The 26,887-nt window shown below is 47.2% G+C and overlaps 9 protein-coding genes across 9 annotated transcripts; 4 read left to right on the top strand and 5 right to left on the bottom strand.

Moving 5' to 3' along the window:
- Positions 1 to 619: 619 nt before the first annotated feature.
- On the top strand, positions 620 to 4,884 carry FOMMEDRAFT_154625 (uncharacterized protein; the record flags this gene model as incomplete). Its single annotated transcript, XM_007265088.1, has 17 exons — positions 620 to 844; positions 899 to 986; positions 1,057 to 1,462; positions 1,516 to 1,576; positions 1,635 to 1,778; positions 1,839 to 1,912; positions 1,965 to 2,017; positions 2,076 to 2,121; positions 2,179 to 2,417; positions 2,472 to 2,552; positions 2,633 to 2,700; positions 2,766 to 2,891; positions 2,944 to 2,980; positions 3,038 to 3,473; positions 3,524 to 3,542; positions 3,596 to 3,754; positions 3,811 to 4,884. The coding sequence occupies 17 exons, from the start codon at positions 620 to 622 to the stop codon at positions 4,882 to 4,884; spliced, it is 3,336 nt and encodes a 1,111-aa protein (XP_007265150.1).
- Positions 4,885 to 4,996: 112 nt separating this feature from the next.
- Positions 4,997 to 6,048, bottom strand: FOMMEDRAFT_105633 (v-SNARE protein). The gene is made up of 6 exons (XM_007265089.1): positions 5,833 to 6,048; positions 5,644 to 5,778; positions 5,515 to 5,576; positions 5,360 to 5,446; positions 5,226 to 5,308; positions 4,997 to 5,168 (listed from the first exon to the last, which is right to left on the bottom strand). Exons 1-6 carry the CDS (start codon positions 6,007 to 6,009, stop codon positions 5,044 to 5,046), a joined length of 669 nt encoding a protein of 222 aa, XP_007265151.1. The 5' UTR covers positions 6,010 to 6,048; the 3' UTR covers positions 4,997 to 5,043.
- A 718-nt stretch (positions 6,049 to 6,766) lies between these two features.
- Positions 6,767 to 7,577, top strand: FOMMEDRAFT_139796 (uncharacterized protein). The gene is made up of 3 exons (XM_007265090.1): positions 6,767 to 6,818; positions 6,867 to 7,324; positions 7,381 to 7,577. Exons 2-3 carry the CDS (start codon positions 7,107 to 7,109, stop codon positions 7,469 to 7,471), a joined length of 309 nt encoding a protein of 102 aa, XP_007265152.1. The 5' UTR covers positions 6,767 to 6,818; positions 6,867 to 7,106; the 3' UTR covers positions 7,472 to 7,577.
- A 280-nt stretch (positions 7,578 to 7,857) lies between these two features.
- On the top strand, positions 7,858 to 11,100 carry FOMMEDRAFT_166930 (uncharacterized protein; the record flags this gene model as incomplete). The annotated part of the gene is made up of 5 exons (XM_007265091.1): positions 7,858 to 8,010; positions 8,059 to 8,079; positions 8,145 to 8,325; positions 10,556 to 10,850; positions 10,899 to 11,100. The coding sequence occupies 5 exons, from the start codon at positions 7,858 to 7,860 to the stop codon at positions 11,098 to 11,100; spliced, it is 852 nt and encodes a 283-aa protein (XP_007265153.1).
- Positions 11,101 to 13,606: 2,506 nt separating this feature from the next.
- On the bottom strand, positions 13,607 to 14,950 carry FOMMEDRAFT_18935 (uncharacterized protein). The gene has a single exon (XM_007265092.1). The coding sequence runs from the start codon at positions 14,674 to 14,676 to the stop codon at positions 13,966 to 13,968; it is 711 nt and encodes a 236-aa protein (XP_007265154.1). The 5' UTR covers positions 14,677 to 14,950; the 3' UTR covers positions 13,607 to 13,965.
- A 1,815-nt stretch (positions 14,951 to 16,765) lies between these two features.
- On the bottom strand, positions 16,766 to 21,560 carry FOMMEDRAFT_120686 (DUF726-domain-containing protein). Its single transcript, XM_007265093.1, has 7 exons — positions 21,001 to 21,560; positions 20,331 to 20,948; positions 20,055 to 20,275; positions 19,952 to 20,001; positions 19,682 to 19,899; positions 19,112 to 19,629; positions 16,766 to 18,924 (listed from the first exon to the last, which is right to left on the bottom strand). Exons 1-7 carry the CDS (start codon positions 21,482 to 21,484, stop codon positions 17,698 to 17,700), a joined length of 3,336 nt encoding a protein of 1,111 aa, XP_007265155.1. The 5' UTR covers positions 21,485 to 21,560; the 3' UTR covers positions 16,766 to 17,697.
- Positions 21,561 to 21,869: 309 nt separating this feature from the next.
- Positions 21,870 to 22,316, bottom strand: FOMMEDRAFT_27510 (uncharacterized protein; the record flags this gene model as incomplete). Its single annotated transcript, XM_007265094.1, has 2 exons — positions 21,870 to 22,160; positions 22,227 to 22,316. 2 exons carry the CDS (start codon positions 22,314 to 22,316, stop codon positions 21,870 to 21,872), a joined length of 381 nt encoding a protein of 126 aa, XP_007265156.1.
- A 377-nt stretch (positions 22,317 to 22,693) lies between these two features.
- Positions 22,694 to 23,692, top strand: FOMMEDRAFT_18937 (ankyrin). Its single transcript, XM_007265095.1, has 7 exons — positions 22,694 to 22,766; positions 22,823 to 22,916; positions 22,979 to 22,992; positions 23,062 to 23,074; positions 23,131 to 23,307; positions 23,387 to 23,514; positions 23,571 to 23,692. The coding sequence occupies exons 1-7, from the start codon at positions 22,727 to 22,729 to the stop codon at positions 23,618 to 23,620; spliced, it is 516 nt and encodes a 171-aa protein (XP_007265157.1). The 5' UTR covers positions 22,694 to 22,726; the 3' UTR covers positions 23,621 to 23,692.
- Positions 23,693 to 23,700: 8 nt separating this feature from the next.
- Positions 23,701 to 25,953, bottom strand: FOMMEDRAFT_18938 (histidyl-tRNA synthetase). The gene is made up of 8 exons (XM_007265096.1): positions 25,707 to 25,953; positions 25,299 to 25,646; positions 25,138 to 25,245; positions 24,982 to 25,080; positions 24,825 to 24,918; positions 24,644 to 24,771; positions 24,114 to 24,590; positions 23,701 to 24,053 (listed from the first exon to the last, which is right to left on the bottom strand). Exons 1-8 carry the CDS (start codon positions 25,776 to 25,778, stop codon positions 23,787 to 23,789), a joined length of 1,593 nt encoding a protein of 530 aa, XP_007265158.1. The 5' UTR covers positions 25,779 to 25,953; the 3' UTR covers positions 23,701 to 23,786.
- Between the last annotated feature and the right edge of the window lie 934 nt (positions 25,954 to 26,887).

Here is a 26,887-nt window from a genome sequence, read left to right on the forward strand (position 1 = left end):
GCTCCTTTTTTCAAAAAAATTTTTACGATTTTTTTGAGGCAGGAAGGGAGAGGATCCCTCTTTTCAATTTTTGTCACAAGTTGTCACAATGATTTGACGCGTGTAAGCTTTGTGAACACACTATGTTGCTATAATACTTTAGCACAATTGTCACGCTTTTGTCACTCTCAACCAATCTTTCTACAATTTTAATTCACAACAATCAGCATACTACTCACAAATTATAATAAGAACACTTATGCATGTATAGAAAACATAAGAAGCCTAATTGTAACAAAAAATCTACTAATAAAATTAATAGAGCTAATTACAATTGAAGCTACCATTGGAAAAAGTAGTATTTACCATTTTTTAATTTTTTCATCAATTTTTTTACAGAAAAAAGACACAGTATATTTTCTATAGTACAAATATACCTCATTGAATTTTTTGGTAGTGTAAGGTATTGTGTAAAGTGTGCAAATGCAAAAATTGAAAAGAGGGATTCTTTGAAAAGAGGGATCACGTTACAGTAGTGACGTCGTTGAATAGGTAAATTGGAGAACGCGTGAACTCCAGAAGGTGGCGCGTGCACTTTATTTACAGACTTGTCTCTTTCGGCATACACGCATACATGGCCATGTCGCACAAGCTACATGAGACCTACAATGCTGCGCGGCCAGTTCCGAAAGTCGCTCTTAAGAGTATCTTAGACCCACACGGCGCGACAGAAACGAAGGCTAAACACCTGCGAGGTAAGGACGGGAAAGAAGAGAAGGAGAGAAATGAAACCGAGAAGTCGACAAATCAAATGGAGAAAGGCAGAGAGGTCGTGGTCAAGGACCCGGTCACTGGGGAAGAGACGGTGAGCATAATTTCCACTCGATGGTGGAGACTCTATTCATGCCGACATGTTCAGACGGTCAAACACGGAGGTGAGGAAGGGGACGAAAAGGATGTACGAAGCAAAGGAAAGAATGTGTTAAACATGGATTATCCTCCACCTGGTAAACTCAACAATGTCAATGGCAGGGTATATCTCAACTAACATATTTCGCCTGTTTTTCTTCATATCAGACTGGTCAGCACATAGGGCCTACGTGCTAGAGCTCACACGAGCGTCCATTGTCAAAATCATGGCCGGTTACATCTGCTTCCCATTTGCGCTGTACTTCATAACTGGTCTTCCTCTCATTTCACGGATACGCTTTCAATCGCATCCCTACGTCAACCTAGGAATTTTCCTCATCTTCTCTCTCGTCCCACCATCACTATTCGCATACACGCTCTTGTTTGCGCTCTGCAGAAAGTCCGCAGAAGACTTCGATGATCGCGTTTGGGACGCCGAGCGAGCTCGCGGACTTGCCGCTGGGGAGGACAAAGATGGAGACGGAGTGGTCGGAACGGACGAACGTGTCAAGGAGAGTGTTGAGTGGCTAAACACTGTTTTGAGGGGTATCTGGCCTATAATCAATCCGGATATGTAAGTCGTCGCATAATAGACACGAACATTTTCTGAACGAGGCACGCGCGCAGGTTTAATTCTGGTATCGACATGCTAGAAGATATTATGCAAGCTAGCTCTCCAAAGTTCACTGTACGTGTTAAAAGGGACTCTTTGTGGATAACCTTTGATATTAAAATTTGCCCTCAAGCATTCTGTACGAGTCGCAGACCTAGGTCAAGGCTTGAATCCGTTACGAATAACTTCTATTCGTTCTCTTCCAGACGTGGAAACGGACGAAGCACTCCAGGACCTTGACGATGATATCAGGAAGAACCTTTCCAGGGAACACGTCGTAAGATCAATGCAAATCGTGATCCTATATGAAGAATAATCATTATAATTGGTGAACCAGAATCTTGAAGTATCATTCGCATATCGTGCTCTACCAAGTGGTGCGACGGCCAGCAGTAAGGCACATAATGCACAGTGAGTACCATGCCCTTGTCATGTTAATTTCAAGACTGAACTTTCCTCCAAGTCTTCTCGTTGATTTTTTTCTTGGCGTGAGCGGCGCGTACGAGTTCAACTTCCGTGAGCAATTTCGCCAAAGCGTTTGATCGTCATACATCAGACTGACCTTCGATTTTAGCTGTATGGGTTGAGTTGACGGGTGTATCTGGAACTGCAAGAGCAAGGTAATATTTTTCTGATTCTCGAATAGGACTTTCGACTAGACTTCACTCTGGTTGCAGGCTTGAACTCATCCCAGATCCACCGTTCATTAAGACTGCACTCGTCACGCTCATGGGACTGCCGCGAATATCAATCAAAGTGGTACCGATGTCGAAGTCGCTGCCGAATGTTATGAACATTCCAGTCTTGTCTTCGTTCATTTCAAAGTCCATCGATGCGGCTTGTGCGGAGTATGTAGCTCCACGTAGTCTAGCGCTGGACTTGCAGCAACTCATCAGTGGAGATGATATAAAGAAAGGTATGATTACGGCGCTTTTCTTCTGGTTATTTAATGTTCTGACGCCATGTTCAGATACGGAATCAATTGGCGTCATTGTGGTCCATATTCACCGTGCGAAAGATTTGAAGAAGATGGATTCAAGGAACTCGTCAGGTTAGTCTTGATATCGTATATTTTCCTTGTCTTCATTCCCTCCTCTGGTCCTCTTGATTTATGTTGTGCTCACTCAACAGACACGGAATCTTCAGATCCATACGTTACTGTCGTTTATTCTCGTCAAGGGAGGCCTTTGTATAGCACAGTTAGTAAACATTATTTGTCATCACACCATGATCCCGATTCTTATATGCGCTTTAACATTATTAGCGCATCATATTCGCGGATTTGAACCCCTGCTTTGAGGAGACTGCTGTTGTGACGGTTGATGCAAATGCAATCAAGATTCGAGAGAAGCTCTGTCTGCAACTCTGGGATTCCGATCGGGCCAGTGCGGTAAGTCGTCACGCATGTTAATCTGCAACACGTTTACCGACGTGGGACTTAGGACGACATGATGGGCTTCGTAGAAATTGACATCCTTGGTAAATTCTCCCGACTGTCTTTCTAATCTAATTGAACGGCATACTCATCTCTCGTAGAACTGATGCGAAACAAGAACACGCCAACTCGTCGAGTGTGTTTTCTCACGAGCCCTGATTCCGAGAGTCGGTCTGGCCATCTAGAGTTTACAGTTGGCTACTACACGAAAATGTGGCCTGATGAAAAACTCAAGACTGACGGATCTGACCCCGCTATACCTGAGGACCTCAAGAAACATGACCCAGAGTTCCAGGAAGCCCGTGCAGTGGCATTGAACGACCTTGAAGCCGCCGTGCTTAGGACTCCACCCAGCCCTGAGTGGCCGTCGGGAATCTTGAGCGTCCAGGTACATGAAATTCGAGACCTTAAGATTCGAATGGAGGGAAGGGAGACGAATGTATTTGGTGGAGGAAGAGGTGAGGGTGCAAAAGGACAGGACGATGATGGTGAAGAGCAAGAGGAGGGTAGTAATTTGCCATCCTCCTATTGCACTATGTAAGCGCAAGACACACATCCTAGAACCAATGCTAACGTACGCCCCGTAGTTCCGTCAATGATAACTTCGTTAGTATTTCTACTTAAAATTTATGGGTGCTGGTTTTCTCATTGTTTTTCAGGTCTATTCGACTCGTGTTAAGCCCATCACGTCGACTCCGATATTTAATGCTGGCACTGAGAGGTTCGTTCGGGACTGGCGCTGTGCACACGTTAGCGTCACAGTCAGGGACTCAAGGATGCGGGAGAACGATCCGATTCTTGGTATCGTGTGGCTAAAGGTAAGTTATCTTCTTGCTATCGGATAAATGCGTTGTTTACTCACTATTTTCTATAGCTGTCCGACCTCCTTGCAAACGCGTCTGAGGTGACTCGATTTTTCCCAATTGAAAATGGTATCGGATACGGCTCGGTACGTGTCTCGGTGTTATTCAGGCCAGTCCAGGTGAAGCTTCCGCCAAATCTGTTGGGCTTTGATGCAGGGACGCTGGTCATTCGCAAACTTCGTGCAAAACCAATTGGAGAAAATACAGAGAGCCTTCTTTCTACTTTGCTTTCTTGCGAAGTCAAGCTAAAGGCATCCATGTCTACTAGCAAAGCTTCGAAGAAGGACGCAGAACGTGAAGACGATGGGAGTGTCGTTTGGAAGGAGGATCCTCCGATGGAAATTCCTGTGCAACAGCGTTACGGTTCAGCCCTGGTCATCAAGTTCAAGGAGTCTACCGCACTCAAGTCGAGCAAACTGGGCATGGCTGTACTCTGGCTCCGTGATGTTGTTGACGACGAGGACAACGTCATCGACGTAGCGCTCTTCAAAGCAGGAAACTACGACCGCCTCAAGCAGAATTACATCCCACCCGATGGGAACTTGGGTGCCTGGGAAACGAGTAGGGACGAGTTGACGCGGATTGGGACTGTGCAACTGGAATTGACGATTAACCCTGGGATTGGGACTGCGCATCGGAAGACTATGAATACGTCTGAGCCATCACAGAAACGTCTATGGGAGGAAGTTGATCGGCGTGATAGTGTTGGTTTGCAAGAACAAGTGGGATATTACGAGGATGGGAAAGCCGTATCCGGACAGAATACCGAAGTCAGTCAAGAGGAGGTTCATGACGAGACGCAGGAAAATGACGAACAGGAAAATGGAGTCGACGGAGTCAACAAGAGTGCGGACGGTTCCGCTGATGAGGAAAGCGATGGAGACGAGAACAAGGGTCTCATGCACAAGTTAAAGGAATGGAAGAAGCACGAAAAGGAATTGCATCAGCAACATCGAGGTATAATGCAGAGAAAGCCAGCTCGGACTGCCGAGTGGCTGAAGAACAACGTCGAGGAGACAGGTCAGAAAGTCAAGAATCGGTTCAAGATGAAGTCTCGTCAGCCGGACGTCGAGACCGAAGTTTAACTGCGAGTTGCAATGAAATATCTATTTGCCTTCCATGAACACTTCTCATGCATCCACATGTCTTTCAACCTCAATCCTTGCTCTCGGACTTGCCGTACAGTAGTTTAGGAGTGCAATATGTAATTATATCAATGATGGAATGTAAAATAAAATAGTGTCCTAGCGGAACAAATAGTTTACGATAAAAAGAACACAAAATCCAATAACGCAGCCAAGGATAATGGAATCTCTTCGCCTTCGCGACTTGATCATCGCAAGAAGGTTATTGATCCCTGGCATCGTACCTACAAGCAAAATTAATTTGTTAGTCATGGTCACCATTTAATGTGTAGAGGACGTACTGAGCACTCCCGTCATTCGTGTGCTAATCCCGCCTAAACTCCTGCCTTGGCTACTGATCTCTGCACGAGTCTCGTATGCTTGGCTAATATGACACGTCAGCGTTCCATCTAAGATCGGGAATAACTCTCGTCACCTTAGAATGTCGTCTGCCATTTGATGCGAATTGTCAATGTGTCCTCGCTCTGTCAATAATGATTCTGCCGCCGATGACTTATAGGCACTAGAAGTAGAACATAAGTTAGTCCCCAATTCAATCGGCACTCATATAAAGTTCCATGGATAACTCACTCAATGTCATTTCGTACGCCGGACAGCAAGTTCGCTCGGTCTAGCGCTGCTTTGACATTCGTCTGAGATATACAGCCTTAGTCCAGACGCATTTCATTCATCCAAGATGACGTCTTGCTCGATGCTTACCTTCGTCCGAGCACTATCCCTCTCGTAGTCATTCAAGACTTCTCTATGTCGTTTAATGGCCCAAACCATGGACTGCGAAGGGGGAGAGGCAGCATCGTTCAATAACGCTCCTAGTTGGTCATTCGTCTCTCTAAGCTGCAATTACCATCAACAATTCATCCATTCATCCGCAAGGAAATAGAAACACACCTTCTCAAGTAATCCGTCAACCTCCTCTTCTAAATCGCTCCACCTACTACTCGAGCCGCTGGCTTCGAGGTCTTCATGCTCAGCATTTGCGGCTAGTCGTGAATAGGAGGTGAGTTTTGCGTCTAGGAGAGATTCGAGCGTTCGACATTGCTTTCGTAGGTTGTCGTAGGTCGACATTATTGAGTCCGTGACGTCGAGCTGCGCAGTGGTCGCGGCGTGTCCTCGTCCGTGCCGAAATTCGTGATGGATCATGCCGACGATCGTGGTACTTTACTTCCTAAAGTGGTCAATGTATTTTGCCAATTCCAAATTTGTTGAAAAGATGCAACGGGTTCTGTCTATTACCTGTGCCACTGGCAGCCGCTCGTGCGATTATGTTCTTTTCTCCTCCGTACATCCCCTTCTAACTACTTTTAGATGGAGCATATCTTGGATTCAGATCGGAAATGCTGAGTCCAGATGGAGAACTAGCGTTTGCGTTCCCAAATTCCTTACCCACACGAGGCACAGAAGCAAATGCTTCCTGACTGCAGAGGCTGAATCAAACTCACGGCAGCTGGGCTTTTTTACGAGCTGAATTTATGCTGCTTCAGCTTCCTTTCCGTATCCCCGGGTGTATGACGCAATTTCAATCAGCAAGAGGGCTTCTGACGCCTTATAACTTCCACTAAAATTTGTATTGCAAGCTTCTCGAATACGTTTCCTCTTGCTCTTACGGTGCTCATGGTGCTATTTCTTATTCATCATCCCAAGCACAATGTCGGGAATCAATCCTTATCTGCGGATTCGAATGAATGCTGATGAAGATAGAGCTTTCTAGCGCCACTTGCGGTGAGAACCGACAGGAACTTTGTTTTATCCGAGGAACTCGTGTGTTAGTCGAGTCTTTGGACTTGCTTTTTTCACACTTCCATCCCCACTGCGCTATTACAAGTACAAGGACAGGCGAAGTCTTCCGTACTTTCAATGTCTACAGAACAGTCTTCGTAAGTTCCGTATTTCCCCGCAATTGAACGAAAATAAACGACCGGTAGGTTGTCCTCGGATTTCTGGCTTGGGGATTTCCAATATCTTGCTGAGCCCCTGCTGTGTGGCTTACTGCCGATTGCCAGCAGTTTGCAAAAGACGACTACACGTAAAAGGCCAGTAAGGAGGCAATAGAATGCTGAATAGGGAGATTCCCTCACATAACCTTCTCCCCGACCTGGTCCCGCTTCAACTAGAGCCACATCCACGGTTGTATATTTGACATTATCGACAACTCTGCATTTGTTATGCGAAGTAACCGAAACGGTTCTGGACTGCTATCTGTTATTCCTACTTATCGAGGCGAATCGTCTTACGGAGCAAGAATTTCACGTGCAGCAAGAAAACTAGAGCTGGCTTTCCTACTTCTCATCCACCGCGTTGCGTCATTGAGGTATGCGAGTCGTAGTCACTTGGTTCGCGTATTCTCAAATCCAGAAGTAGCCAGCTCATTGTCCCCGGCCCTGTACGTAAATTAATGCGTTCTCGTAGGGAAGCAAGCATTTACCTTGTGGTATGAAGCTCGAGTGGTTTGCCACTTAAGTACCGGAATGCCGGATCTACTGGAGAATACGATCTTTTCAGGCGACGCACGGTGACGTCTACTCTCTAGCGGAATCTTCTAGTCAACTTGAGAGCTTCAGTGGTCATACCAGACGAGACGAGCATGTATAGCTTCAATGAGAATTTTCGACTTACCAATACGGTACGAATGCTGCTCGGCGGCCCCGGCTCTTCCAACACTGCAGATGTTAACCCGCCAAAACAATATAGATTCTCGCATCCCGAGTTCGTAGTACCTTTGATTGGTCCAAGACCCATAATCAAGTGTCATTTGAGCCTCAGACCCGTGATCCGCAGCTTCCACAGTCCTTTCTACTGGATTCTCCAGGGCACGGTGCTCGTCGCTCTCGATGATCATCTTGTCGTACAATGACGTACTGTGGTCAGCTCTGTGAAACCTGCAAGCCTCTGGTACGCTGACCCTGGTACAATGGCATGCGATTCGTCTCGCCTGTCGTGCGTTTGTCCGCGGTTCTGGAAATTTGCAGACTTTGTGCGACCAAAGAAGGCATGTCGGACTTCGGTCCCTTAATTTTCGCAACGGGACAGGCCCGACGGAGGCACGTAGCCGCTGCCGAGACTTCTAGCGTACGGTCATCGCGGAGAACCGTTCTCAAGACACTTTAAATAGCGAAGGAGATCATCGGGAAGATGAATGTGCGTCTCCTAATCAGAAATTTAGTTAACCCCAACAATTTGCTAACCCGTCCGTATCTACACAGTTGGACCTGCATTGCGGAATTGCATATCATATGTATCCAGATGCAAGTCGAGAATCTCAGTCTGGACCATTTCCAGGCCACGATCGTACCCTGTCGAGATCCTTGAGCGCTGCGTCGTGTGAAGATGCTGGCGCATTATTAGCTGGTGCGAAGGACCCGCACGTGTCTGAATCTCGGTTCCGTAAGTGGCGGTTTATAGCATGAAGCTTCTTATAATGACAACGTTCCTCGAACGCGGAACGTAAGTATATGGGTACCTGACCTCAAATAGAACATGAAGGGCCTGGAATAGTTGGGGAATGGGATGAACGCGGCGTGCCCACAAACAAATTTCACGGTCGAGTTGTTTCTGAACTCAGATTAGATTTCGAAAACAGTTAAACAAAGCCAGGTGGGCGCCGCAGGGGTTAGGCTTAGGTTTTAGCCGCCTAGAATGTTTCGAGCGTTGCCTTCAATTCCATGGAATAGTGTTCATTCAGCACCTGGCACAGCTAGAAACTTAGATGCATTGCAATTCGTACATTGTCCATATCCAGCTGCTTTCCGTAGGTAAAAATAGATCTGGTAAACAGTACCTAGCAATTTAGTCAGCGTGAGCGATTCTAACTGCTAACTTGTTCTAATCCTATAACTCCATGGGATCCGTCTTGCTCTCGTGCGAGCAAACAAGTTGCATTTCACTCTGGAAGTGCTTGACAAGCTCGGCGTGGCGTCTTCCAGAGCATCCTCTGTGGAAAAGCTACACTGTAGCTTAGCAATAATTCTCAGGCAGGAATGGCAGAGCTGTCCTATGTCTCATCGGAAGAAAAACGAGTCTAAAATAGGAGAGGTGAGCGACAGGAGCTACTAGATGAAACCCACGAGGTAAACTATCCCCATACCACATATAGCGCTATCAGTGGCACTTGACCACAACCTGCAAAAAAGAACTCAAATAGCTATTGAGATGACTCTCGCATATGATTCACATTTGTTATCAATGACGAATTTTGAAGCTTTTTCGGCCTGCATTGTTGTACATCCCTTATCTTCGTTCTCTCCTTGCAATTGATATACCAAGAAAGGCTAATATATAGTATATTCGGAGAAATTCAGGGAAAGAACAGAATCTGGACGAAATCAATAAGCTATTTCGTCATCGATTTTTTTCTCCGGATTGACTCGCGCGATTTCTTCCTCCGCCGGACCTATGGTAAGTAATCCACATGTCCAAAGTTAAGCTAAGATAGCGCAAGGGAAGATTTCCAGCCTCGTTTTTTTCGTTTAGTTCCAGTTAGCACAAGCATAGCTTGCAGGGCCGATTGAGTCGTTTCCGGGCCGGCGGCGCATTTTCATGTTTCCAGAGTTCTTAACGCTATGAGGTTCGACCAGCTGACAGGTTGGTCTCCAGCAACACTGCAATAACCACGAAAATTACAGCGTGGAACGTTCAGGCTAGAAGAGGTTTGGGTAACGAGGAACCGGAGGGGAAAGTGATTGCACGTGTATAGTTTTGAGCTCGTTTCGCTACTCCGAGTGTGTAGGAGTACGTTATGGAATTTCGGACGTTAACAAAGAAGGGCATTCCGAGTGAGAATTGATTCCTTTGCTTGATTTGTGGCTGAGGGGTAGAATATGCATATGAAGGGCCAACTTGACAGTTGATGAGTGGCTGAGACAGGTGCTGCTCAGTCCGCAGCTTGAGAGAATGCATCAAGCCTCAGATCCGCCCCGAACGTAGATTACTTGAACAGCTGGACAAAGCCAAATCTCATGAAATAGATGAACAACCTCTACTGCTAGCTACAGTGACTCGTCGAATTTGAAGGGCGAAAGAGAGGGAGAAGAGCTGAAGAGAGTGAGTAAGTCCGGTAGATAGAAGAGTGACAGATTGTACTCCTGTGGATTCAGCTATTTGCGGCACATCAATGAAGACGGGGCGTTCCGGATTGTTAAATGCTTAGAACAAAGTCTCGTTGAGATCGGAGTAGTTCATAAAAACCATCCCATAGTAAGTCGGAAACACCCATCCACATCACTTACCAGGTCATATTCCATTCCGTTTCAAAATGTGTTTCGGTAGGCCAAGAAGTCAGAAGCGCTGTTCATGTGACTCTCAGTTCGGGATCGCCAACACCACCAAAGTAAAGAGTGAAGATAGAAGTGGAATTGTGAAAGTTGCACAGCCGATGCTGTAACCTCGGCACAATTTCATGGCGCTCAGGTCGGCGCAACAGTTTCTCCAGCATGCGTATGGATGGAACCGCATATTCGGGTTGTTTGAGGAGTTCATCGCCGGAGGTGGAAGCTCAGATGTTTGAAGTTTGCACTCGCCTGTCAACAGGGGTCCTTTGATTAGGTACGCTGATATCCTCTTGATGATAAAAACGCAAGACTAAGAGAGGAATTTCATCGGTGCATCCCATATGCAGCCCATGCAGCGGAGTTAGCAAAGAAATGCTTTGACCAGTTCGCGACGAAGGAACACGAAATTCCGCCGTTACAGCTGTGGCATTTGCATTTTACGACAGCACATGGAACCGTAGAAGATACGGTCGATCCTCCGTGCCACTCGGTGCAACACGAGGTTATTGGTTACTGGCTATTGGCAGCTGGATACTCCCTTCAAGAGAGAATCTCGGCGAAAAGGGGAAAACGAGAGAAAGAGAAAAAGTCCTCGTCGTTCCACTTCTCGTTTTTCAGGCAAGGGAAGTTGGCTCGCCCGCGGTCAGCTTGGAAATGAACCATCCGCAAGTTACAAATGAAGGGAATCAGAGCTAGTGAGAGTGATAGACTTGCCTCGCCGTCGGATGCATTACAGATAGAACGTCCGCATCGGCATCGAGCGAGAAAGGAATTTATTGAGACAGGGAGACAAGTTGGAAGGTGTCCTATCAGGATCGCGTTGTCCTTACGGGGTCGTGGTGTACTGTTGGAAAGCCGGGTACTTGGTGTCAGCGTTTCGATTCACTCGTAGACGCCCGCAGTGAACTGCCCCGAGTTGCTGATCAGATACTCCGCAGAATGGTGGCATTTCAGCGTTAGTTGCTAGCAGGTCTCCAAAATCGATAAAGATCGTTAGGAATTGAACAGAAGCACGGGCAGAAAGGAGAGAAAGATCAAGAGATAAACATAAAAATAAAACGACGGCAGATTATCATTCACCGTATCAATAACACATTGCACATACACACAAATATTGTTCACGCCTAGAGAATTTTTAACGGAGGGCTCGGGGATGGTAAATAAAAAAAGAGGGGAAGAAGATGGAAGACAAGAATCAAGGACACGCGGTTTGCAGTTTATCCTCCCGAGCCCGTGTTCGTCGAAGTCTGACTGGAAAGCCAAGCGGCGATGCAATTGCCATGCGTCCCGCATCTTGCCTTCATCTCCGATGCGTAGCTTGCGCTCGCTTCCTCTCTACATTCATGTCTATCCTCTGCCTACATCGGAAGCTGCAGAAGCTAGTGCATATAAATCGCCCGCTTTGACCTGTCAAGATAATTTCGAAAGCAAGTGTGAAGCCAAGTCCGGCTTTGGAGAGTTTGGAGCGAGGACAGACAAGCAACCAAGATATCTCCACAAATCAAGAAAACAAACCTCTACAGCAGTACTGAAATTACCCAAGTAGTATCCTGTCTGAACGTCTCACAATCTCGAAATCCCGAAAGGGAGCAAAGGAGCGCCTCGGGAACCTTGAGCAACACCACCGCAGTATATTGAATTGAGTCGAATTGAAAGCAAGCGCTGAACCAACGAAGAAAAATCGTCTCTTCTCCGTATCGTATACATAGATAGGCCTCTTCCCTTCCCTTCGCGAACGCGCACGTACTTGCCATCTCGAACCTACGAGTCTGTTGTTCTAATCTCTCTGTCTGTCCTTCCGTCCGATCTGAATCAGCCGCCGTGTGCCTCGCTTACCCTCAGGCTCTTCCCCTACCCCCTCAGGCAAGACACATGCCCTTTCTATAAATTTATACTGTTCCTTTCTCCGGCATCTGGACAGGGATATTCCAGTCAAAGTTATGTATTCAATTTCAAAGTGCGATCGAAAGATGCACGGGTGGCCCTGCTCGTCGAAAATCCGAAAATAAGAAGACAAAACTTCTTTAAATCAAGAATCACGCAGGGTCGAGCGAGCGTGGATGAGGTGGGTTTGTGGTCAATGTGGACTTTCGTTCGATTCTGCCTGTCCTTTTTGCGGGAAGTTCACGCTGCCAAGTTCTTGATTCTCGATCGAGTGTAGACATGTTTGCTATGTTGATGTACTCGTGGCAGCGTGAGCATGGCCTAGACAACCACAGCGCATCATCATCCACCGAGACAAACTGAGATACTGTGCCTACTGTACACATTGACAGTCTGACAGAGTCGGAGGGAAAAGATACCGTGACGCCGTGTCCGCGGCCGTCTATCTCGGTTTCTTAGCACTGGTATCGTACCAACTGCCAATAATAGCGTTGGCTTGGCTGGCCGCCGTCCAGTCATATCTTACTATTTACTGACCTAGCGCAAATCTTAGTGCTAGACTAACTGGGGACGGTAGCCAAGTAAATATTAACTAGCAACTAACAAATGTTACAAATTGTCCATACCAATCAATGGAATATATGCAATATTATGTGCATATATACTCATATCACTACGTACGACTCGGAGATGACACGGGATGACTCACCAAAATCTCATGCCTGTGCAAATAAATGAGACTAAAATCTAGAATTAAAAAGCTCTATCCTCTGACCATCTCAATCATCCTAATCTACGTAGCAATGGAAACAATGATAGTCAGAAAGGCACTGTATAATCACATTGCCCACCTGGAATTTCGGTGGAATTTCAACCAACATCAATCAACAGATGATCCTGCATCCTTCCATGGTTCCCGCGCTCATCCAAATGATCCACATGCCACCGAGCAATCAATTCCTTCATGAATTCCATCATTTCTCACTTCTCACCGTGACCGCACACGGGCATCCTCCATCCGTCCAGTTCCAAAACACGGGAAACACAGTAATACACAGTGGTAACGAACAAACACAACACGCGAACGTGTCAGTGTAAGCGGACACACTGTAATATCGTTAATTTATTAAAATAACACCAACATTTCACGCAAGCGTAAGCGGCCCATCGAAAACGTTGCCACCCCAATAGCGAGCCGAATGAGCAGCCGCTGGCTCCCTGCCCCTCTCACTCAGGCGATCAGTTAGTGGAACCCTCCAAGGAGAAAAAGAGGAGCCATCTGCAACGTAAACCCGCTGAAACCCATTAACCAATTTGCTGAGCGGCTGTTCTTTGGACCGAATTACTCGGCCGGCTATCGGCGGTCTTCACTAAATTCATTTCACGAAGGACGGAGCAGAAAATCCGAGTAAGGTACATATTATTGTACAGCGCAAATAAAAGCAATTTAAACCGCAAAACAATAGCAATGTTCTGTCCACAAAGTATCCTGATATCGTCGAGGGGTCGTAGAGGGCAGACTAGCAGACGATTGAGATAATGTATCAGGGTAACCCCAGCGTCAATGTTGATATGCGAGTGCTAGTAACAGTGAGAGCAGGGTATAGTAGTAAAAAAAGGTGACGTGTAGTAAGACAGCAAATCGAGGATGTGTAGAGGTCGTGACGAGGTATGAGGTATGGATGTAATGATCATGACAGCAAAGCAAACGGCGGGAAAAAAGTGTAAAATAATAGGTCGAGAGTGGCACAGAAAAGAAAATAATTGTTAAAGGGAAAAGGGAGAAATAAACCGCGCAAGCAGTACACCGTGGCACCTAACAAACTTCCAAAAAAAATTCGTTCCAAACACACAACAAACGCAACCATCCCGTCTAAAAACCTCCGAGGCAACCATCTAATGACGATGCGGCGAACGACCGCGCTCCGTCTTCCGACTTGAAACGGGGCGTCTCGCCTCTCCGTTTTCGTTCCTTATCCCGTTTCTGCGAGTCCTTCTTGGGGGGTGAGGACGGCGCATGAGGAAGGAAGGCAAGATGCTTGTTGAGTTCCTCCTGAGATGGCGTGGCAATGTGGACGGCGCGCGAGTACGCTTGGCTCGCGGCGCCGGCGCCACCAGCATTATTGTACTCTGGCGGAGGAGAAACGATACCGTCACTCTCGTCAGATTCGGAAGAGATATCCGGGATTAATCCAGGAGGTCCGTACGGGACGGGGGCAGGCACAGAGGGACAGTCAAAGTAGGATATCCGTCCGTCAGAGTTCGCCTCGAAAGCGCGTACATGTAGGTGCTTCCCACTCATGCTGCTGGAGGTCCCGGGTGAACGTGGGGAGCTCTTCAATGATCTGCAGTCATAGGTGCGACCTGGACAGCCTCGCTCGGGTAACGCACAGTCATTGGGCAGGACGACAATCGGAGCTCTGTCATACGCTGTGCGTGAATGGGTGTATTGAGTCTGCGTGAGCGCAGGTGTAGGCGGGAAGTGCACTTGAGGAGTAGGTGGTGGGTATGGGAGGGCGGCCGCAAGAGAGGGGGCCTCTGGGCGCGAGTAGGAGGACTGTTTGAGGATGGAGCGTGGCGACATGGCTAGTACCGAGTCACTCAGTGGCAGTCCGAAGATATGAAGAATTGCTTGTAGGAGGATACAAGGTGAAGAGTGAAGAGGGTTGATTAAGATTTCCGCGACGAGCGCTATGCAGGGGGGAGAGAGAGTATTTTGCTGTTAATGCTGGGGAGGAGACCTCTCTACGGGGCGTGTACAGCGAGTACGTGCCCTTGGAAGAGGGAGAGGAGGACCAACCGTCCTTTGAGGTTATTGAGATATAAGCTCGTGCATGGTGAGTGAAGCACGGGTAGGGTGAACCAACGGTGTTGAGTGAGGACACTGCGATTACAGGAGGTGGTTTTATAGAGGAGACATGCAACCAATGGGTAACCAGTTCTGTTTTGCTCTCTGCCACTTTTCCCACACACAAACCACGTGATGCGCACCGATTTGCTCCGAATAATAAAATTTCAAAATTTCTTGTGTCCACATTCCCCAAATAGGATTCTTTGAGATGTCTCTCCAGATTAGGCAGCCGGCTTTTCCTGTATTTTTTGTAACTGCCGGATCCACTTTGTCCATCTCGTATCTCTCCCTTCGCAAGGCCCGTTTCTCTTCCCTCTCAATGTTCGCTTGAGCCCTGCCTAATCACCGTCGTCCCCTTGCCTTCTTCGCGATTCTGCTGTTCTGCAGTTCCGCGTGCGACTGTGCTACACGTCTCAGATTGCTACCCGAACACCTGTGCTCTGAGACTGATCGTAGACACCTCTGGGCTCTGGTGTCTGACCGCCAATGGAAGGCTGGACACAGGCTCTGCCGCTCAGTGCAGAAACAGGATGAGTCAGCATTGTCTTGCTCAATGCTCCGCGGCGCCAGCACCGTATTGAACGGAGACCCAAACCATTACCATATTCAATTGTTACTGTTCTGTATTTTTCCAAATTCCAATATATGAATATCTTCAGATATCGACAATTTGTCTGTCCAATTCATACGCATACACACACATATGATCAACATTCGAATCTCCCCCACGTTGCACTTCCCTGAGACTGAGTAACAAGTTGTTATTCTTTCCCGTCCCGTCCTTCCGCCCTGTCCCTATCCATAAACCAAAATGTTCCTTACTTACCTGTATCTCCGACCGAAGTGCAGGAACACGTTGCCCGTCGAGAGCGTATACCATAACTTGATCAATACAGCAACCATGTGCACCCGTACTTCACCAGACCAGCTATCCTCCGGGCATAGACGCTAAAGTAGTATAGCCTAGCGCCTTTTGTCCTTCTCTCCTTCCTCCCAGAAAATGAGAAATCAATCAGATTTACTCAGTCTCAATAAAATAAAGTGATTTGTCGCTCCACACTTGATTGTGACGATGACGATGTCATCCTCTGTTGTGTTTTTGTTGGTCTCCTGGAGATGGGAGATTTTATCTCTTTTCCCCTTTTTCTCCACACAGAAGAGCGTGATTTTGCTTGCGTGGCGGCCCTGCGCTCTCCATCGTCAACACCAACGATGCCAACGCCAACATCCAGCAAAACGAGATCCTACTCTCCTCAGTGCCTCCACCATGTCCACAGACGGCCCCGTCTGAGGAGCGGTTTGTCCATGCAGTGGTGCACGCCGCACTCCGCCCTTCACGACTCAGTGCAGTGCCAAAAGCCTGCATTCCTGATTCCTCTCCACACATGCATGGCCTTCGCGTTTCCTCGTCCGGGTGACCGACCCCACACTGGCACTGCCGCAGTGCCGTTGAACACACCTGCACCACGTACAATTACCACTCCATCTTCCATCATGCCTACGTTCATGTTCCGCCCAGCTTGCCGACGCTGCATTTCCGCTTTCCTATTATGGTGAAATTTATTGTATTTCGTTCAACGCGGAGTTCGCATGTCGGGCTGTGCACACTTTTTAATGTTATTGGGTTAATATTTTATTCCGTTCCGCGACTACTTGCGCACACAAAAGAACAGAAACAAGCGGAAGCAAAAGACAGGCATAAAAATGTTGCAGAATGTCTTGATATCGACGAGAACAAAAAAGGTAAAAGAAAAAGAAAAAGAAAACGAGAGATAAATGATGATGCACCAGTCTCGGATCTAAAATGATGGTTGTTCAAAGAGACAAAACGGCAAATGCAAAGAGCAAGGAAAATAAAAAGTAAGGAGGAATTGGACAAAAATAATAAAGACAAAGAACGGACGAGCGTATTGTATGACGACAACGGCGTTGATCGCGAAACCCGACAAGCAGGGGCAACGGCAGGATTAGAAGTTATTACAAGGCAAGTGAGGAATGATGACGCTGACGCTAAGGGAGGAGGACGTGGAAGGCCCTAGGGAAGCAGAGAGTATACAATTCGGAACGCACAGCATCCATATAATTCGGCGATGAGCAAGGGACATTTGCGCGACCGCTGTATAGTCAATTCAGCAGTACGGGCCTGCATCTCCGTTGAAAAATTCCGTATGTAGACCTACAAGCCCACATACACAGCACACTCCCACTCCTCTCCTCTTCCCTAAACTCAGATTGAGCTTGAGATACCGTTTGACTCCACAAAAGCCCCAGTGCCTTGCTCCCCGTTCGAAGCGAAGCTTCATGTTCAGAAAATAACATTACTCATTACTGAACGGGGTAACACGAACCGAATTGAAACAAACCCCCGCACGGAAGCTCGTGATTGCGTCTTGAAAGAGTCCGCTACCGGAAGCGAGCACGAATTCGCCCTTCTTGAATATCGTTCACAACATGCGCAGTCGTCATCTGTGCAATTAGCACTATTTGTCGCCGGATCGCTGGATGGGTTAAAACCGCGCATGATGAACAAACATCCTAAACAGCCCCGAAATCTTCCGCGAGCTCCACCTGCCGCTCATAATGCTCATGCATTCAGCTCCTCGTGATCTGTGATTAACCTCTCCAACCCTCCAGATTAAATATCCGCGCCCCTAAGTAATAAAATACGATCAGGAAAGCTGAGCTGTGATGACATCTTCGCCGTTGACCCGTTCGTTCTGTCCCGTGCTGCCGAAATCTCATCGATACTCGCGTTCAACTCCACGGATTCGAGTTGATGTTCAGCGTAGATGAAGTCAGCTTCGTGCTACTCTTCGATGGTAAAGGAGGTGAGCTCCAATGATCATCTGTCTTGCTCCTCTCAGTACCCGAGCTAAGGTCCGTAGTAGAAATTGCAAAGGGGTTGAGAATGTCCGCGGGTAAGGATGCAGTTGCAGGTGGCGATGCAAATGGACTTCGGAGTGCCGTGTCCACAGGCGTACTCTCATTGAGAGTCGTTGATGACGGCTCCCAAAAGTTTCCACCCGGTCCGCCAAAACTCAACTTCGGTGACTCATCCACAACTTTGCCATTTTCTGATGATGTAAATCGATCTGAAAAACCGACGCCTATCCCGCCCGACCACGCATCTCGCGTTCCAGACGACACGGGGCTGCCCCAATAGTCAGAACGTGAAGTTTGTGGTACTGACCGATCGCCGGATGGGCCGGGCGTGGTATCGGAGTAATTTTTGCCGTGGTCCGTTGATTCGGTCAGCGAAACGGATCTCACGAACGAACTTGCTAGGTCCCGACGTGAAGCCGATGGACCTGCGAAACCCAGACTCGAACCAAGTGCGGACGATATGTCACCATCATCCTCGTCATCTTCATTCTCGCCGAAACCTGCACCAGATCCAAACAACGGCGTACTTGATATTCGAATATCTGAGTTTCGGCCGGGTCGTGGTAAGGTAGCACTTCTGTCTTCTTCCAAAGGCTGGTTCTTTGCAGGTACAGGCGGTGGCACGCTCTCAGGACGTCCTGACGGCTCGTGAGGAAGTGATAAGTCGACCTGTGCACGAGGTGTCTGGGCAATTGGCGCATGTAACACGTTCGGGTCAGTGCCTTCGTTTGCAATTACTTCATGGATTGCTCTGAAATCAAACCCGGCGTGAACAGGAGGACCGTCGCTAGCCTCGCTGACATCGGATGCACGAGGTGTCGCAGGTGGTGATTGGATGGGTGTATTCGGAGAGCTTTTTACAGCAGACGTGGGTGTAGTCGGCGTTTTAGGATGTTCGATACGTTCCGGTAACTCGTCGTCTTCAGCTTTTGGCGATGTCGGATTCTTTGGCAGGTTCAATGCTGACGGCGGTCGAGATACACGACGTGCTACTTTTGGGTCAGGTTTGGACTTCCGGCGCGAGAACCAACTAGTCTTCTTCTTCGGCTGTTCTTCGTCTTCTCGTACGACGATTCGGTCTCCTGTGAAATCCGGCTCCTGTAAATGAATATAGATAGGGATGATGAGTCACCCATGAGTCACAATGGATAGAGTGTTTAAGGCGAGCAATAGAAGCCAAGGTAGATATAAAGAGAAGATTTAGACTTGGCACGGCGAAGTGGAAGCGGAAGAAAGGCGCGCCAGCGCATTGGATGCGATAAGTCCACAAGAAAAGAACGCTTACCTCTGGTTCATTAAAGTAATCTGCTGAAACAGGGAAGCCAAGCTGGTCAAGAATCAGAGGCATGAACGTGCGATAGCTCATGTGTCCTGCGATCTTATCCGTTACATCGACGTTCTCCAATCCCGGCACGTCGTTCACCGGCCGCAATCCCGCAATATTTTGCAGTCCACCGCTGGTCGCTCGGAAAAGATAGTTTAATACCCAGTCGTTGCGAGCGTAGCCGTTCACGAAGCGACCCGAAACAACAGACCGTGCCTGAAGCCAGTTCTGCTTTGACGCTGTGAGAGTCGAACCGAGGATAAACACGTCCTGAACGATTCCATACGCCTTGTGTTTCGCCAGTTCCAGCAGACAATAGAAGATCACTCGCGATCCTATTGAGAACCCTATCAAAGTAATTGGGCGTACTCCAAGATGCCGCCGTATGAGAACATCAGCGAGGACTAGGCCGGCGGCCTTCGCGCGGTCGAGGGCATTGTTCCACGGGTTATCAATCAGGTAACCAAGCTTTGTTAGCACTAGCTAGACGTCAGGCATGTATGAAGTAACGAAAGTAACGATAGTCCTTACAAATTGGCCACTGAAGTGCAGACATGAGACCAGCCATGACAGTTGCTTGAAGGACCGACTGGCCAACTTGACTGAGGACTTCGGAGGTCAAGATCTTCAATGCACTTCCAGTCTCGCCGAGCATTTCAGGTTCCCATAAAACACTGAAAACATCGCCAACGACAGGATCAAGGACGCTAAACGGCAGACGAACATCGTCCTTTGACGAGGTCATAAATCTGAGCTAGACTTAACTGATATTACTTCCACCTTGAACAACGAAACACATACCCTGAGACAGTAAGGATGCAGTTCACTCGTTTGTTGTTATGTAAAGGCAACTACAGGACTTCTTAGCACCTGACGATATGTAAGAATAGGCGTGAAAACGCACAAGGTCAAAGATTCGCACATCCTGCGTTCTGCGAGCCATTCCACGAACAGCTATTCCTGATCCTGTTAGAGTACCCGCTGTCGTAATGACCGCTGCTCCTCCGGTACCAGCCAAAAACGCCCCTGTTCCGGTAACACCTATTGTCGTGAATGCTCCTGCCAGTCCTGCACCAATGAAAGGAGCTAGGACACCAGCCGAAAGCCCGATAACCAAGCCACCACCTAGCATGTAAAGCACCATCAGTGAATACACCTTTCATTAGCCTTTATAGCATACCCAATGTTGCAAGACCGAGCATTGCATAGCGCCTCTTCTTCGCAGCCCTCACTCGGCCTTCAATGATGTCCTTCTGTTCCAATTTCTCAACGGCTTCCTGTATTTCCAGCGCCTCCGTGACGCGCTGCTCAAATCTAACAACGTCCAACCAACCCACCCCAAGCTTTACTGCGACGGATTCTATCAGACCACGCGATCGAGCATCATAAACACTGTCGGCGATCAATACAAGGAACAAATCGCAAAGAATCGTCCATCGAATATCAAGAGTCACGTCCTTGTCGGCGGCTGATAATGAGGTGCTGACACCCGGCACTGCATCGGGAGCGCTGGGTGGTAGAACGTTGGCAGTCGTCTGGTAGGGAACAGTTGGTATTTGAGGTGTTTTGGGAACCGTCTCTGAAGCCTCTGAAGTAGAAACATCCTCGGTGATATCTTCAGCTCGCCTTTCCTCTTCACGCATCCGATCCTCCTGGGCTTCCTTTTGTGCAATTTCCTTCTTTTTCCCTTCAACCGGATCATACTCAGGATTGGCAACAGTATGTGTAGTCATAAGTGACGGTACGAGGTCTTCGGGTAACACACCATGTTCGGCTAAGCTCTCAATCATCTTCTGCTCTAAATAACGCGTTCAGCAACGCAACCAACTGAATGGTATATGCTGATTTACCTTGAGTTTCGAGCCCCATATGATAGTAGAGACGTCCCATAATCTTCAGCCTCCACAACTCCATAGAATCCAATGCAGGCTTGAGGTCTTTGTTCTTGACAAGCCTGAGCGTGTTGCTCATACCTTTCGCAACGAGGGAGCACAGACCGACATAAGCTATTCGTTGTGCCTCAGTAAGCATGTCTTTGGTGGCTTGCATCTGGCTGAGCGGCGTCATTGCCTTGTCCTCATCGAACAAGAACTTCGTGCGAAGGTGAATCTCATCGTTGTCATCCTCCTCGTTGAGCCGTAAACGGGTATAATCATTGAACTCGTCCTCCTTTGTGACGGTCTTCTCTCTCCACTCTTGACCTCGATCGTCAAAGTCAATCAGGTTACCAGTAGCGTTTACTGTTCGGCCGTCTTTCTCTGGAGTAACGTAGTGGAACTTCTTTCTGTCCTCTTCATCCAATCCGTTCGCAAAGTCATCACGGATGACAGGCATCTCCTGCCATCCGTCATCATCATCGTCGAGGAAAGCATCAGCGCTCGAGGTTGTGCCTGCTTTTGGTGGTGGTAGCATTGAATTAAGATTGTATTAAGACCAATACGAGCGCCTCTAGCCAAGCAGAGAAGAGAAGAAGAGAGATTAGTTGTAGCGAGACATAAGAGAGCAGTGGTGCGAAACAAGCGGGGGGAGCGTAGTCCGACCTGAGATGCCGACGCGCGCTGACTTCATAAACATGCGGATGCAGCATTCCGCTTTTACAATCAAAATAAACTCATACGCAATATACATGGCAAAGTATCATTATTATTTATAGGGATACACAGCAACAGCGACGACAGGCTACAGTGAGAGGAAAATACTAGCTCTAGTCTGGAACAATTTATGAAGCTGCTGTATTTTGTTGTTGTAATTTTGCCTGCCGTTCTTCAAACTTTTTGCGCGACTCTTCCTGCTTTTTAGCCGCCTTTATCCGTCGTTGGCGTTTTCGCCTCCCAGAACCACGCTTGGGTCCCTCGATTTTAACTGGTTCCGTCATGCGCTTCTTACTTCGGGCAACGCGTTCTGCACGTTCTTTTTCTCGTTTCTTGTCTCGTTTTCGGAGGGTGGGCATCGAGCTTTTGAGTAATGCTCCGTAAGCAGCGTGGAACTTGTCGAGTTCCTCAGGCAAGACCTGTGCATGGTCAAGGAAGGTTGAGTGAGCGTCTTTCACAATTATTGGAGCGGCCAGAATACCTACATGAGTTGATAGCTTCACCTTCTTCCCGTCCGTTGCACGCACAAGACAAGGATATTCTTTTGTATCGGATTCGCCTACCTCATTCTTCATCGAAGCAACCCTACCATCATAAGTGACTGGTATCCGAGGCAATCTTAAGCAAATGATCGCCAACGACTCGGATGAAGAACGTACGTCGTTTGTGAGTGAGCCATATTGATGAACCCTTCTGATTTGAGGACTCAAACAGAGACGCCAGCTGCTTGAGAAACTAAGCTGATGTTAGATATGTAACTTGGTTCTGATGGCCAAACGTACACACCGTTTCGTTGTCTACAAGTTGCATGGGTCGGTTTAACCAAGGTACAGATGGTACAGCTCGAGATATTCCTCCAAAATTGATCACGTGCGATGCTCTTACCTACCGACGCGCTCAAGCTGTGCGCAAGGGTAAGTGTGCTTGTTCATCTGCCACGTCCCACTCCTATCATTCCACACTTGAACCCTACTAAATTGATATAATGGATACAAATGGAATAGAAACTAGTGGTGCATCGAACAGTAAGCAAGCATCCTCAAGTAAACTCGGATCTACAGTCCATCTGAATGCACTACAGATGAACGGTTACTCGCTGCTGCGCGCGAGGACAGCGAAGAATTACTACTTGAAGTCTTCAAAGAGGGGAACTACGATATAAACTTCAAGGACAGGTGAGCCAACTTATCTTACATCCACTTCTATAATGTTCTCACTGGATGTCGTGCTCATGCAGTCTTGGAAATACAGGCAAGCACGCTAATATACGTGATTAAATGCGGAATACATGAATCTAAGACTGGATCGCGGCATCGCTAGCATTACACTACGCGTACGTTCCACACCCAGCATCCTTTTGCAGAAAGCTGAGATATGAGGTGCATATAGTGTGTCGCACGGCTCAACGGACGTCCTTGAACACCTGCTAGAGCATGACGACTGCGACGTAGACCCGATCAACCGCTTAGAAGGTGCTACTCCCCTCCACCTTGCGGTGAAACTAGAGGACAAAGAACTCCGTGACTACGTCTTCCAAACTCTCATTGATGCTGGAGCAGATACGACGTATGTCTTTCCATTATCCTCTTGACTTACACACTCGTTAATTCATTAATATGTGGATGGTACGATGTTGTGCGATCAGTATTAAAGACAAAGAGGGCGATACTATGTTAGACTTACTTTCGCCAACCGAGGATCAAGAGCTGATTAGGATGGTACGGAAAGCAAGAGCTGATCAGAATATATCAAGAGCGGATATCGCTGAAGATGGTAAGTCGCGTACAATAGTACGTTTTGATACATTGCCTAATCTCTTATTTCTTTAGATGATGATGACGAAGGATCGGAAGGTTCAGGTTCTGAGATGTCTGACTAGTTCAGTTTCTTGCGTGCTGTGTTTTTAGGTGTATGAACCTGGTACTTTAGATTGTGGGCAAATGTTAACTTATATCAGCGAATGTGCAATGAATATAGAGATAAAAATCTAATCAGAAAGCAAGTTAACTTTAACATCGACGTCTACTCATCCTCTACCTCATGCACTACCAATTCCCTACTTGAAAATCCTTATACGCCTGACTACTCTTCAACCACTCGATCAACTCAGCACGTTTGACTTTGACTCCCTTGTCCGCAGATTCAATCTTAGACTTCTTCCCATCCTTCATTTCCCATTTCTGTTCTTTCACAGTGACGAGCCCTGCTTTTAGCTCTTCGTCGCCGAGAATAATCGCGAACGGTACTTCGTCTTTCTCACCCGCAGCGAATTGTGTTGGTAACTTGGGTTTCTTCTTAGCGAGGAAGTCCGCCTGGAATTAAATAAAGGAGTTAATATTTTAACGATGAGTGAAGAAACTTAAACGACAGACCTTAAGCCCTGCCTCCCTCAGCTCCGTAACCAACCTAATCCTCTCCTCCAACAAACCATCCCCAGCAGCCATAACATACGCAAGCGTCTCCTTCTGCCTCATCCCCCTCTCCCTCCACTTCGGGTACAAAATCGCGAAAATGCGATCAAGACCGATCGAGATACCAACACAAGGTACTCCTGCGTTTTTCTTATCTGAACCTGAAGCAGCTGCGATTAGAGAACCAACGAGGTTGTCGTATCGCCCGCCTGCGGCGATTGAACCGACGCCGACGGTAGATTCATCGATTTCTTCTTCCTCTTCTGCTGCACTTTTGGATTTCTTGGAGGGTTTCTTTTGTGGTTTGGAGGGGGCGTCTGAGGCGTCTAGAGTTGCGTCTGCTTTGAAGCCTGGTGGTGCAGAGGCGGCGACGATGGCTTCGTAGATGATACCAGTGTAGTAGTCAAGACCACGAGCCAAGGACATATCAAATGAGATCTAATACTATGTCAGGGGAGAAATCATGCGGAGCGAAAACATAGATTCCGTACCTTGTTCATGACATTGTACGCTTTGAGTAACGTGAATAGTATCGACATTTCTGAAAGACCTTCTTTGGCGCTTGCGTTTGCCGTGAGTGCTGAATCTCCAAGAAGAGTATCCAATAGTTCCTCGCCGCCTTTAGAAAAATGAGTATACATCCTCCGAATGGTGTTGAATAGGGTAACTGACCTTTGAGCTTCACGTATTCGCCGATCTTATCTGCTACGGCGGGATCTAAGCCCTTTTCCTCGCACATCTCCTTCTTGACCTCGCTCCACGGTGACTTCACACAAAAATATGAGTAACTATGAGTCAGACGTTTTATAAAAAACTAAAAGATTATTACTTTGTCTAACTTGTCCACTGCCGACGAAATCGAGCGAATCTTCTCTGAAGGTACTCCGCATACCTCAAAAATACCATCTAATATTTTTCGGTGATTTAACTGCGGAAGAAAGGATTAGTATCTGTAGACGTCCCTTCAAGCGAACAGTAAACTCACTTTGATGGTGAACTCGCCAACATCTAATCGAGTTAGAATCGTGCAAGCTAAACTAAGAATCTCGGCATCTGGAATCATTGTATCCCATACTCCTGAGATATCAAAATCCTAAAATATTGTCAGGCCAAGACCAACGCTATGACATAGTGTATTTAACTCACCGCCTGTGAAAACTCCCTCATACGCCCTTTCGACATAACAGGATTATCTCTTCGGTACACTTTCCCGACTTGCCATATTTTCGACTGCGGGTTGTTCGCAAGCGTCATTGCAAGATATCGAGCCAAAGGAACAGTGTGGTCGTATCGTAATGACAATTGCTCTCCACCCTGGTCCATAAGGTCGAAGATAAGTTTTGCGTCTTCTCCGTATTTATCGGTCAAGATGTCTTTTCGCTCGAACACAGGTGTGTCGAGTTGGCCTCCTCCGTATGTTATAAAGCAGTCTTTCACGATACGCTCGACATGTTCTCGGCAGAACATTTCACTTGGGCCGTAGTCTCTCGTTCCCTGTGCACGCAAAGTTTGAATATTCTACACGAGGACTTATAATTTTGTTGAGGCGCACACCTTTGCGGTTTTGAGCAGTAATCGCTCCTTCTTCTTACTCGCATCCTTTCCACCACTAGCAGCATTCTTCATAAGATTTAACTTCTTCTTCAGTTCTGCAAGTTTCTTTTTGGCCTCCTCCAGAGCAGCCACGGCTGAGCTGTCAGTCTTGAGCTTCGCCACGAGCGTGGACTGCTCAGAAATTTCTTGAGAAAGAGACTCTTCGGTAGCGGAAGACATTGTCAACAAGCCTCTAGAGGAATAGCGTATACTAGGAGTAGTGAGGGGAAGTAATCGATGAGAGAGGCGCAGCAAGAGGACAGCTCGCAGCATATATAAAGTAGCACGCCCAAATTTCTTGAATGACTCTGCCCAGCTCAGCTTCCAAACCAGGCAACGTAGCCGATGATCTGCACAAAATCGGTTAGACGCCAGTACAGATTTTATTGCCCAAAGCAGCAACGCTCAGCTGTCCAAATAATTAGTAAATTACTCAACTCAAATACATCACATAAACTCCATGAAGTATTGCGAATGATGATATTGCGGAGAAGAAAACTAGAGCGAAAGTGAGGATTCTTATCCGCCAAGCTGAAAGACGTGAAGTTTCAATACCCGCTCTTATGCAATGTGATACATTAGGCGTGGTCAAACCTCGCGATTCTCTGTGCGATTCACCTTGCGATTCTAGAGGGTGAATCGCAAGGTGAATCGTGCGTGCAGGTTTGACCAGCACACTTGTACATGTGCGATTCACCTCAATATACCGACCCTTGATCTTAAAATTACATAATATAAAATTAAAGAAATACATCACCAAAACGTGCAGAGTCTGACGAGACAATATATTTACATGTAGACTTTATAAGTGAATATAAGGATCCACAATATGTAAAAAATATATGTCTTAGCAGTAAATTCCAATACATTTTCGTGTTTGATTTGGTGATGTAGTTTTTTTTTGTGCATATACATTTGGCCATGTCAAGAAGGACTTGATATGTGTGCAGTGATGTGCAAGAAGACGACAGAGCTTGGTAGCAGAGAACACAAGGATTTTTTGCAGAACAGAGGACAGTATGTATGCTGTAGTACTCACAAGGAAGAGGCAAATCATCTTATTGTTTTTGGAATTTAGAGGTGAAAAGAAGCTTAGTTTTACTTTTGTAATACATGTACATATTTGGAAATAGATATGAGTA

This window comes from Fomitiporia mediterranea (genome assembly GCF_000271605.1).
Source record: "Fomitiporia mediterranea MF3/22 unplaced genomic scaffold FOMMEscaffold_5, whole genome shotgun sequence".
Lineage (NCBI taxonomy): Eukaryota > Fungi > Basidiomycota > Agaricomycetes > Hymenochaetales > Hymenochaetaceae > Fomitiporia > Fomitiporia mediterranea.

Excerpts from the sequence above, each read along its gene's own strand:
- FOMMEDRAFT_18935 (XM_007265092.1), bottom strand. The coding sequence starts at position 14,676 with ATGTCGCCACGCTCCATCCTCAAACAGTCCTCCTACTCGCGCCCAGAG.
- FOMMEDRAFT_105633 (XM_007265089.1), bottom strand. The coding sequence starts at position 6,009 with ATGTCGACCTACGACAACCTACGAAAGCAATGTCGAACGCTCGAATCT. Across the intron at positions 5,779-5,832 it reads TTGACGGATTACTTGAGAAG|CTTAGAGAGACGAATGACCA; the intron begins GTGTGTTTCTAT and ends TGGTAATTGCAG. Across the intron at positions 5,169-5,225 it reads ACGAATGACGGGAGTGCTCA|GTACGATGCCAGGGATCAAT; the intron begins GTACGTCCTCTA and ends TTTTGCTTGTAG.
- FOMMEDRAFT_18938 (XM_007265096.1), bottom strand. The coding sequence starts at position 25,778 with ATGAAGAATGCTGCTAGTGGTGGAAAGGATGCGAGTAAGAAGAAGGAG. Across the intron at positions 25,246-25,298 it reads TGAGGGAGTTTTCACAGGCG|GATTTTGATATCTCAGGAGT; the intron begins GTGAGTTAAATA and ends ACAATATTTTAG. Across the intron at positions 25,081-25,137 it reads TTGGCGAGTTCACCATCAAA|TTAAATCACCGAAAAATATT; the intron begins GTGAGTTTACTG and ends TTTCTTCCGCAG.
- FOMMEDRAFT_18937 (XM_007265095.1), top strand. The coding sequence starts at position 22,727 with ATGGATACAAATGGAATAGAAACTAGTGGTGCATCGAACA. Across the intron at positions 23,308-23,386 it reads GATGCTGGAGCAGATACGAC|TATTAAAGACAAAGAGGGCG; the intron begins GTATGTCTTTCC and ends TTGTGCGATCAG. Across the intron at positions 23,515-23,570 it reads AGCGGATATCGCTGAAGATG|ATGATGATGACGAAGGATCG; the intron begins GTAAGTCGCGTA and ends TTATTTCTTTAG.
- FOMMEDRAFT_120686 (XM_007265093.1), bottom strand. The coding sequence starts at position 21,484 with ATGCCTGTCATCCGTGATGACTTTGCGAACGGATTGGATGAAGAGGAC. Across the intron at positions 20,949-21,000 it reads TATGGGGCTCGAAACTCAAG|AGCAGAAGATGATTGAGAGC; the intron begins GTAAATCAGCAT and ends CGCGTTATTTAG. Across the intron at positions 18,925-19,111 it reads ATTACTTTAATGAACCAGAG|GAGCCGGATTTCACAGGAGA; the intron begins GTAAGCGTTCTT and ends ATTCATTTACAG.
- FOMMEDRAFT_139796 (XM_007265090.1), top strand. The coding sequence starts at position 7,107 with ATGCGAAGTAACCGAAACGGTTCTGGACTGCTATCTGTTATTCCTACT. Across the intron at positions 7,325-7,380 it reads AGCTCATTGTCCCCGGCCCT|CTCGAGTGGTTTGCCACTTA; the intron begins GTACGTAAATTA and ends TGTGGTATGAAG.